At 33.5% G+C, this 11,184-nt stretch overlaps 1 protein-coding gene across 1 annotated transcript; it reads right to left on the bottom strand.

Moving 5' to 3' along the window:
• Nucleotides 1–821: 821 nt before the first annotated feature.
• Nucleotides 822–11,090, bottom strand: LOC140061343 (hyalin-like). Its single transcript, XM_072107852.1, has 16 exons — nt 11,087–11,090; nt 10,746–10,982; nt 10,217–10,279; nt 9,743–9,985; nt 9,220–9,462; nt 8,720–8,962; nt 8,297–8,539; nt 7,561–7,809; nt 6,263–6,280; nt 5,696–5,802; nt 5,136–5,284; nt 4,320–4,450; nt 3,874–4,017; nt 3,063–3,294; nt 2,133–2,276; nt 822–1,567 (listed from the first exon to the last, which is right to left on the bottom strand). Exons 1-15 carry the CDS (start codon nt 11,088–11,090, stop codon nt 2,135–2,137), a joined length of 2,448 nt encoding a protein of 815 aa, XP_071963953.1. The 3' UTR covers nt 822–1,567; nt 2,133–2,134.
• Nucleotides 11,091–11,184: the final 94 nt, after the last annotated feature.

The following is an 11,184-nucleotide window of genomic DNA, read 5'->3' as shown; positions in this document are numbered from 1 at the left end:
TGTGCCACTAAAACATACGTAATCCGCCTATGCGCCTTGAGCACTCTTGAGTGGTATGTGCGCTATAAAAATCCTGTTATTATTATTATTATTATTATAATCCGAAAAAAACCTAAAACTGTTCTGTTTCTGATTAGCTGTTGCTCTAAAACATATTTGGTACAGAAAAATCAGTTAAACAAATGAAGACAAGAGGTTTTGATAACTCCGTTGAAAAAAACCGCCAAAATAATGTTTTTACTTATAAAGATAAAATAAACTGTTAAATCCAATCAAACCGCCTTTGTCTGACAGAACATTTGAATATTTCTGTATTAAATTACTGTTTTTTCAGTATAATTCCTAACTGTTTTTTTCGATCCAATTTTTTTCAAAGTGAATAACTATTATGAGACATTAAAAAAAACGTTTCAGGGGAACAGTGTATCTTTAATAATAGTTATTATAAGTCGCGTGCGTGCAACGCGACTCTACAGCTCACTATGTCGGTCGGTTGGTCGGTAAACACTAACTTGAGCATGCGACTGCAGCCATGTATATGGCCTTGTTAATGATAATAACAGATGAATAAACAATGACAATGAAAAGTGTAATGTATAAAGATAGAAATAACAGTTGAAATGACAAGTAAAATATATGGCACAGTATGAAATGAAATAGTTACAAAGAGTGTAATATTTGAACTGTTTATTTCATCGAAATGTAAGCCTAATAACACAGCTTTAATTAACCATCAGACTGATTTAATTAAGAGGTATATTATGACAACATAATAATATGTTAACAAAATTTGTTTTAAAATGTAAACAATTTATGTTGAAATGAAATTGGTGAATTGTCACGAAATGTTGACATAACGATAACAGATAACACTGAAAACAAGTAAATAATATAATAGTGCAATTAGATATTTATTATTAATTAAATGAGAACCGACAAACATGTATCACACGCTATAAATAATGAAAAACGATTTGAGCGAAATGATGGGATTGGACTAATGAGTATGATGAAATGCCTTTCTGTAAGAGTTTCTCTATATGTGACATTATCTCCTCCTACAATTCCAATATTTGAAATGTATACCATTTCAAATAATTAACCTTACTCCCTTATCCTCACCAAGTAGGCATAATGGTGACAGGCGATTTTGTACTTTTCTAGTAACGCGTTCTTCTTTCCCTTGCCCAAATATGGTACCGATATGCCTAAATATGGTAGTGCCATGCCTAAATATGGTTGTGATATGACAGCATCATGTATTTTATTTTACTGAATAAATAATAAAAATCTAAAAAATGTAATTGCTATTGTGTTAATTCATTTAAATTTAAATTGATACAATAACCGTCTAATTTCAATGCCTAAAATCACGAATTATTCTCTAACTAAAAATAAAATTATACCTAAATGAAATTAACTATTCGTTTTACATTCTAATAAATAAATTGAATGGTGCTATTTAAAACTAGTTGACTTGTTTGAATGTTGCTATTTAAAACTAGTTGACTTGTTTCAATTAGTGTTGTCTTCACATTCATACATGTTGAATGCTGACGTAGACACACTGTAAAGAAAATACATTTAACATTACTATAAACATCACATGCACAGAATACATTTTAAACCACCCGGTGATATACTGATATTTAATCAATTAATTTGAAACGATAAAGATGAGGAAATCTGTGAGAATGAGAAGTCGCCCAACCGAGATTCGAACCCGGAACCTTCTGCTTCATATACAGATGTCGTAACCATTAGACCACTAGGGCTATCATTACTATAATACACATAATATACATGATTGAATGTCCTTATTGTGATGAAGTGATATTAAATTCAAACATCCTAAGTAGAATAACCATTATATTAGCAACTTGTCATATTAAAATAAATACCATTATTTAACAATTTAAGGCTATTAGTTATTGAATATATTTACATTATCTTATTAAATCCTGTTTTGTTTATAAGCGAACATATTCGCACGAATCGAACATTCTTGAGTTATGATTGGTTGTGCATTTTTCACGTCACAAAAAGTACATGAAAATACGCATGCGCATTAGTAAATGCTTTCGATTCGCGCACCTCAGTATGTAACTATTTCATTACACGATATATCTTACCATCAGTTGAAAATATATTTCATGTCAAATCCTCGGCTAAAGGTATTGTACAGCAAAGCACTATCAGTTCTAAATATCACCTCAACCGGTCCTTTAGTAAAGGTGGGCACCTGTACAGATTTGTCATTACCGCACAAAATGTACCTACAATTATAAAAATGTTGAAAAATTACTGATGAATCTTTGATAATTAATGTGGATAAATACGAGAGAAGGATTTGTATAAATATGAGAATGAACGTCTCTTGTAGCTAACACGCCAACAATGTTACATAGACGTCATCTTAGCTGCGCATGCGCAGTTAAGCTGACATCTCCGAACAAGAATTTGTTTAGCCCGGTGATTTTTCGTTACGTAGAATATGACAGAAACAATAACCAATCACCAGGTAGGTCTACTACAATAATACAATTTATATAAATTAGAGAGATTCAAGACAAACTCACGGTGTAGCCATTGTATTAAAAGACTTAAAGACTGATAGACCACTGCACAAGTAAATACATCATGATCAAAAAGATTATTTAATAGGCTGGAGACTAAAGTTGAATTAAATTGAAAATTGTTCATTGACAATTTTTTTTGGTACCTCACGACGCCATTCGCAAATTCCAATATAATAAGAGGGCCACGGGAAGAGATGATTTGATATACCGTGTTTGTTTGATCGGCAGTAGTGCTTTAACATAGGCTTGCAGAATAAATTGCCTCAAATTACCATCGATTTTAGGACTTGCCCCAAGTCTGTAGTTATTTCGAGGCTTTTCGTCGATGTTTGTCTGAAATACAAGCTCTAGTAGTACACGTATGAAACGCCATATGTCCGAACATATTTAAACTAATATTAAGTCAAAACTCCGTCTAGAACCCAGACTACCATCGATACAAATCCTTCTCTCTCATGTATCCATGGATTAACGAAAACTTACTTTTTGTCTGGTGAACTAAACTCCAAATAATCGAAAAAGCAGAATGTTGAGGACGTCAGGTCTAAGTCATCGAAATAGAACGTGACTGACTTTCCAACTGGCACATCAACGGTCACGCTACATGGTGACGATCTACTAATAAAATACGACTTTGGATACTGGAAAGGATAGCCGGGTGACAGAATTTGACCAACGCCTTCAATTAATGTATGCCCCATTCCAGGCTCACATCCTGTTAATGATAATAAAAAATAATAATTATTTCAATAGAATACGTGTCTCTAATAAATATTACCAAAAACATGAAAAATGAAGATTAATTAAAAAAGACTTTGAATAGGCCACTTGGCAGTTTTAATAAAGCTAATCACTCCGGTAGAAAAAAAAAAACACCATCTTTTCCCTTATAAAAGACAAAATAAACGAATAAATTCAACCAAAAACCCATTCACTTACAGTCAATTTGACTATTTTTTGCTTTAAGCTTTTTCAGATAAATGTTTTTTTTTCGATCTAATTTTCGGTCAAAATAAATATTACTGATATTAAAACGGGATATTTAACAAAAACATAAAAAAAAGAAGAAAAAAGAAGAAAGACAAAAAAAAAAAAAGAAAGACAGAAAGAAAAAAAAAAAAAAGAAAGACAGAAAGAAAAAAATAAAAGAAGACAGAAAAAAAAAGAATACAGAAAAAAAAAAAAAACAAAAAAAAAAAAAGAAAGAAAAACGAAAGAAAGAAGAAACCATTTTTGCAAATAAATGATTCTAGTTAATTGGAATAATTAATTGGAATAATTAATTTCTATTTACCATTTGTGCATTTGTTGAGGTCACATGATAAATCCTGTGTAGAGTGACCGATGCAATCGGATGTTGAGCAAGCTCGATGACGTGTCTTATACCCAGACCCACAAGTAGCACTGCACTCACTCCAGTCGGACCAAGAGTCCCACGCTAAAGTAAATAATAATATTTAACATGAAATCACAAGAATCTAGAGGTTCTATCTAAATGAGAAAAGTCAATAGACCAAGATCTGGGAGTTTTCCAATATTAATTCCTTTATATTTAAGTTTAAAAAACCTGTTAAATTATGTTATAAATGTTATGTTTGTAGATTTTGCAACTTAAAATTCAAATTGGCAAAGTTAATTGTTGTAATATAATCTAAGTTGTGTCTTAAAAAAAATGAATCAAAATTCCAATTCTATTAGTTTCTTTCTAATTATCATATTACAGTCGTCCCCCATTATTACCTGGAGGTTCAGTAGGTTGCACTTTATATTTAAGTGAGAAACCCGTCCATTGGTACGTATCATCTGATGTAAAATATATGATGATGTCATCATTGGTGGAAATATCTTCAGGCAGTTGTTGTGCACAGTAGCTGAGAGAAAGTTTAAAAACGTTAATCTCATTTTTTTACATAAACCACTACTTAAAACTGTATACGAAATTATTCAATCATTGCGTGCAACGAATTGTGTAAACGAAAAATGAAAGTTTAATTTTGTAAACGTATTAGACGTATTAAGTGTGTTGTAAAGCATTATATTTAACAACAATAACAAAAAAATTAATAGAAACATGTGAATATTACATGTTCAGTAATGGGTAGATAGTACTAATGGGTAGATAGTACTAATGGGTAGATAGTACTAATGGGTCGATAGTACTAATGGGTAGAGAGTACTAATGGGTAGATAGTACTAATGGGTAGATAGTACTAATAGGTAGAGAGTACTAATAGGTAGAGAGTACTAATGGGTAGATAGTACTAATGGGTCGATAGTACTAATGAGTAGAGAGTACTATTGGGTAGATAGTACTAATGTAATCTAAAGCTCTATGTAATCTACACCATCAAACTTTGTGTGACAAAAAATGTGATGTGCACAAAGTAGTGCAGAACTATTATATTGTATTAAATAATTAAAGTTAATTAGTATATTATTTTGTATTAGTTTCTTAAATTTAATGAACCTTGTGACTTAGTTAATTAACATCAAGAAAACAAAATGTTTACATTTTAATTTTGATGATCAAAAACAACATTGTTTAGTAATACTTACTGGTTTTCAACCGAAACACGAATATTTATAAAATTTCTTTTAAATGTTTTAATTGTTATATAGTCATAACAATATATCTGGTTAGAAATGTATGCCTCAATGTCCACAGTTCGTTCAAACCACATGTATGCAAAATGACCATCTGGTACCTGTTAAGAAAATTATTTTTTTGTTTATTTCTATCAGATAAATTAATAAAACTATTTTTAATTTTAATGTTTTAGTCATGTGTGTTTGTGTGAGGGTATTATTAAGTATAATGTTGACGTAACAACCATTAAATAGACAAAATACCCTCACAGATTTTTAAAATATATAATTTCCTTGTTCACATTTTTTATTCAACCAGACTACTGTTAGCCAAAAGCTCTCTATAGTAATTGTTTCTTTTTACGTTTTACGTCTTTTCCCCCCAATTACTGTATATAGTTATGGCACGCCGTATGTCCACCTAGCCCACACAATAGATTATACAAATTAAAAAAAACCAAAATGTTAGGCAGCCACAAGTTGCATAATACATTAATGTGAATCAAATGAGCCAACTAGTATAAGCATACATCGATTTGCCATTGGCAGTTGGTGTTTCTTTCATATGGTCCTGGGTAGTTTTCAGACTGGATAGAGCCAAAGTAATAATCCTCTTTATCGTCACATCCACCAATAGCTACAAATAACATTTTAAGATTTTTTAATAAGTATTAAGATTACTACAAGAAATTACTAAACATAATAATGGATATAGGCATAACGAACTGGTAAGTTATTAGGCATATCTTTTAATTTATTTCTTTATTGTGCATTATTATTTAAAATAGCCTAAAGAGGTAGCACTCTCCATTAAGAAAGGCTGTCACATTACTTTAATTACTATACTGTAGGAGAAGCACACCTTACATTCAAAGGACCTAATTACAACTCCGTGAAGCAAACGAATGAATATGTTGTTAGGGTCATAGGTGTTCTACTATGTTTGTCCAGATAAACAATATTATGTATTCTGGTTTGAAGCAGACTCATTTAAAAGACAGAGACTGATAAGGGGAAGTATTAGTATTGCTATTTAGAGGTGGGTTTTGTTAAAGTTAGTTAGCCACTAAAGCTACAAATGGCAATAAACATTTTACCTGGAACTTCGATTGACCCTGAAATTAAAAATAAAAAGTATGATAAAAACTATGAATGCATATACACATCATCATATCTGCGGTAATACCAAGAAAGAGATTATAACTCACTTGACGAATACGATTACAATGATATATTGAGCATGCACAAAATAATAATAAAAAAGCCTTATAAAGAAGTTCTCGACATATTTTGTGAATTTATAAGATAGATAAGATTTATATTTATTCGTCCAATAAATTTTCGAATTTTTCTTTGGCATTGGCAAATTAAAATACTTAACATACAGAGCTCATAAAAACAGTTACATACATAAAACAGTAAAAATAAATAATAAAAAAGTGATAAATAAATGTGTGAATTATAAAGAGTTGTTTTGTTTGCCTTTCACATTATCTAAAAAACCTCCCAACGCACACACATACAAAACGCCGCTGTTGACCTCCCAGGTTTGTGCGCACACACATACAAAACGCCGCTGTTGACCTCCCAGGTTTGTGCGCATACACATACAAAACGCCGCTGTTGACCTCCCAGGTTTGTGCGCACACACATACAAAACGCCGCTGTTGACCTCCCAGGTTTGTGCGCATACACATACAAAACGCCGCTGTTGACCTCCCAGGTTTGTGCGCACACACATACAAAACGCCGCTGTTGACCTCCCAGGTTTGTGCGCATACACATACAAAACGCCGCTGTTGACCTCCCAGGTTTGTGCGCATACACATACAAAACGCCGCTGTTGACCTCCCAGGTTTGTGCGCATACACATACAAAACGCCGCTGTTGACCTCCCAGGTTTGTGCGCATACACATACAAAACGCCGCTGTTGACCTCCCAGGTTTGTGCGCACACACATACAAAACGCCGCTGTTGACCTCCCAGGTTTGTGCGCACACACATACAAAACGCCGCTGTTGACCTCCCAGGTTTGTGCGCACACACATACAAAACGCCGCTGTTGACCTCCCAGGTTTGTGCGCATACACATACAAAACGCCGCTGTTGACCTCCCAGGTTTGTGCGCATACACATACAAAACGCCGCTGTTGACCTCCCAGGTTTGTGCGCATACACATACAAAACGCCGCTGTTGACTTCCCAGGTTTGTGCGCATACACATACAAAACGCCGCTGTTGACCTCCCAGGTTTGTGCGCACACACATACAAAACGTCGCTGTTGACCTCCCATTGACCTCCCAGGTTTCTTGTGCGCTTTTCGAAATTCATATAGGTGATGTGAAAGGGCTATAAGATAAGGCTACATTTTACTGTCAAGGTTTTATCTATACCTGAACTTGTAACAGTGATATCGAATGTACACTCATTTTCATTATTTGAAGAGTCTGTTGCAAAACAATCAATTTTGGTAACACCTATCGAAAAGTTCATTCCAGATTCAGAAGAACAGGTTGGTATAATGTTCGTTGCTGAATTATCATGCACAGTCGGCAAGTCGAAGTTGACAGTTGTTGATATTGCCGACTCTGGTGCCTCAACGGTTATCGAATCCGGACAGACGATTTCCGGATCTTCTTCATCTGAAATTGATTGAAAAACAGAAGATTGTCTAACTAGAATGTTCTGCTAATACTGTACTTTAAGTATTGTTTCTAAAAGTACTAAAACTTTTCATTTAAAAAAAACCGGATATATCGGATGGCACCACTATCATGACAATTTACCGTCTGTAATATCAATTGTTATCGTTTGTCGTTAGGCAACTTGCAGTTATGTTCATTTACGTCACACACGTCATTGATATTCAATAGGTACAAAATGTAGCTACTGTAGGCCAAGTTTTAAACATGTAATGTGGTCTGGGCCAGCACATTATAGCAAAGCAACAAGACAGTAGTCCAAACCAGAGTCACTATTTCACTGTACATTTGACTCAAAGCTGAGTTAACGATTCAAAACAAGAATTCTAACAAGATTACAGAATAGACTATTATATTCATTTTACCTTATTTAAATATATGTATAGGTCTACTGTTTACTATTTTAGCGTAATCTTTGTTACCTTACCTTTAACCTCGATTGGAAAATCACACGTTCCTTGATTGTTAGATGAATCGATAGCAAAACATGATCCGGAATGCGTTCCGATGCCCAGAACCCCCGGTACAGCTGGTGTACACTCTGATTGTAATACCTCTCCTGAATTATCAGTGACCAGTGCGTTATCGTAAAGCAGCGTAGCTGTAGCTTCACCAGGATTGGTCAATAAGGTAACCAAAGATGAACAGGTCAGTTTTGGTGCTTCGTTATCTGCATAATGACATCATCGAAAACATAGATTGCATATTTTCATGGGATATTGCAGTTAATGTACTATTGACACTAAATTATAAATTATAGTGAAATGTATACTTTATTGAATTATTATAACTTAAGTAAAACATAGTACTAAAAATGTCATGAGTGTAGACCCATTGTATGTTGTATTACCTAGAATTGTTATGTTGAATCCGCATTGTTCAGAATTACCAACGGAGTCAGTTGCAGAGCAGATCACGTGAGAAGTGCCAATATGAAACAAACTTGACGGCGGAGGTTGGCAGATTGCAGTAAGTTCACCATCCTCTTTGTCATGCGCATAAGCTAACTTGAAATCTACGCTAGCCGTTGATGTCCCATCGTCAGTTGGTGACTCATGATTCGAACCGCATGTGAGATTTGGGGGATAATCAACTGAAATACATAAATCACGTGTTGTTATGCTTATTCTGTATGTGTATTGTAATTGCCGTTTTTTCTATTTTTTACAAAAGACATTGATGATAACTCTCAGATATAAAGATAAATAAAAATAGTAGGGGAACATCTACAGGTGTACTGATCTGTGTAGGCGCTGAACTGGCTGTAGTAGTATAATCAGAATTATCTCCGTTTCCAGTTAAGCTTGCGAACGATGATGAATACCTTTATTTTTATGTAACAGTTATTACCTTTGATAATGATATCAAATTGACATTCTCCGACGTTTTTCATGGAATCAATTGCAGAACAGACCACTGTAGTGTTGCCTAGCGGAAACAGAGTGGAAGGTGGTGGTTGGCAAGTGGCCGTAAGTCCAGGATCTTCCGAGTCTTGAACCCCAGCAGGCGTGTAATCCACAATCACTTCTTCTGCGTCATTTGTTATTGGTATTATTTGAGTTGATGGACATGTTAACACGGGGGAATAATCAACTGAAAATAACAATTAATAGGAAAACATAATACAATATTTGTTTGTAAAAGAGGATTTTTTTTATATTGAAAAATATTATAAATATATTCATTTAAAAGTCTAGATTAAAGAAAGTATTAAGAGTTTATAAATAGTAAAAACAATAGAAGGTAAAACATTATTTTTACACAATGATGACAAATGGAATGTTAAAAATCAAATTAAAATTCAATCTTTTTGACCAGTTATATGTGCAACATGTATTGCACCGTGGCATTCGTATTGAACAACGTAGGCCACCTTCTACAATGACGTCAAAGCTGCAGGAACCCTGGTTGCCAGAAGCATCCACAGCTACACAGTCTACCACAGTAGTACCAACGTTAAAACTACTTCCGGAAGGAATGGAACATGTTGGTTGTAAAGTTTCTCCAGAATTGTCTGACACTGCGGGATCATTGAAGGTGATGATAGAAGGCAGGTCATCTTCTACTACCGTTACCGATAGTGATGACGCACACGTTAATTGCGGGGCTTCGTTATCTACAGTACATGAATATTATGATTATATAATTTTATTGAGAAATAGTAATCATTCCAAGTTGATGGATCATGGTAAATGTCAAAGAGACCGCTTCAAGGATACATGATAGCCTCACGATAGAAGGCAGTTATAACAATTATTAATTAAAGGTGAAACGTTGTTGCCAAGAGTGTTATTTGACGTAATAATCATACAAATATTGAACATTTTTTAAATGATAAAAACATTACCCGTAACAATAATGGCCTGGTAACCGTCGTCTGTCGATACAAGCTTGTCTGGAGAGTATGTGACTTCAATTAACAAAAAAAAAAAAGAATAATAAAATCACTTTGAATAGGCCATTTAATAAAGATACTCACTTCTGTAGATAGAGACATTTCACTTATAACAAAAAGACAAATTAAACGGTTAGATTTATACGAAAACTCCACTCCACTTGTTTTCAAGTAAATATATGTTGTTTTTTTTTCGATCAAATTTTTAGTCAAACTTCATTCATTCTTTTAATCCTTGTAGGAGGATTTTATTTCAATAAGTTTATGCTTTTGGTTCTTGTAAACCTTTATGTACTGTATATACATTATTTTGCGATGTGCTGTCTTTTTCTAACAAAACTAAAATAAATGTCAACCACAAAAACTTGTGTTAACATTTCGTTACAAATCAACATTTTAAACTTTAAACTTAGTTATACCTTTAAACAACGTTTCATTTATCTTAGAAATATCTCATTAAAAATTTGTAAAAAGAAATCACCTTGTATTGTTACATCAAATGTACACGTTTCAGTGTTTTGGTCAGAGTCAACAGCAGAACACGTTACTTGTGTGGTTCCAACAGGGAAAGAGCTGCCAGAGGGCGGTGTACACGATGACGTCAGATCATCATTTGAATTATCAACAACAATCGGAGCATTGAACTCGACAATCGCACTGGCGCCATCAACGGTAAGAAGACGATCAGACGGACACGTTAGGCTTGGTGACGTACCATCTTTTTAATTAGAATAAAATGTGTTGTACTGCATTATAAACATTTATTTAATATTCTTATTAATCTTTATTTATTTCCTTACAGTCCTTTGTTAAGAATTATACTCATAAATTAATTCATAAAATAATTAATTTAAAAAAACATTAACAGTGTGTTAAGACATAACAATAGGCCTATATACTAACATTTAAAAAGGGTGTGG

Source organism: Antedon mediterranea, chromosome 10 (genome assembly GCF_964355755.1).
Source record: "Antedon mediterranea chromosome 10, ecAntMedi1.1, whole genome shotgun sequence".
NCBI classification, from domain to species: domain Eukaryota; kingdom Metazoa; phylum Echinodermata; class Crinoidea; order Comatulida; family Antedonidae; genus Antedon; species Antedon mediterranea.
This window is presented reverse-complemented; position numbering and strand designations above follow the sequence as displayed.

Bases quoted from the DNA above. Each gene is read 5' to 3' on its own strand.
- LOC140061343 (XM_072107852.1), bottom strand. The intron at 8,963-9,219 runs GTAATAACTGTT...TATGTATTTCAG, and splicing joins ATTTGATATCATTATCAAAG to TTGATTATCCCCCAAATCTC. The intron at 3,295-3,873 runs GTAAATAGAAAT...TATCATTAACAG, and splicing joins CCTCAACAAATGCACAAATG to GATGTGAGCCTGGAATGGGG.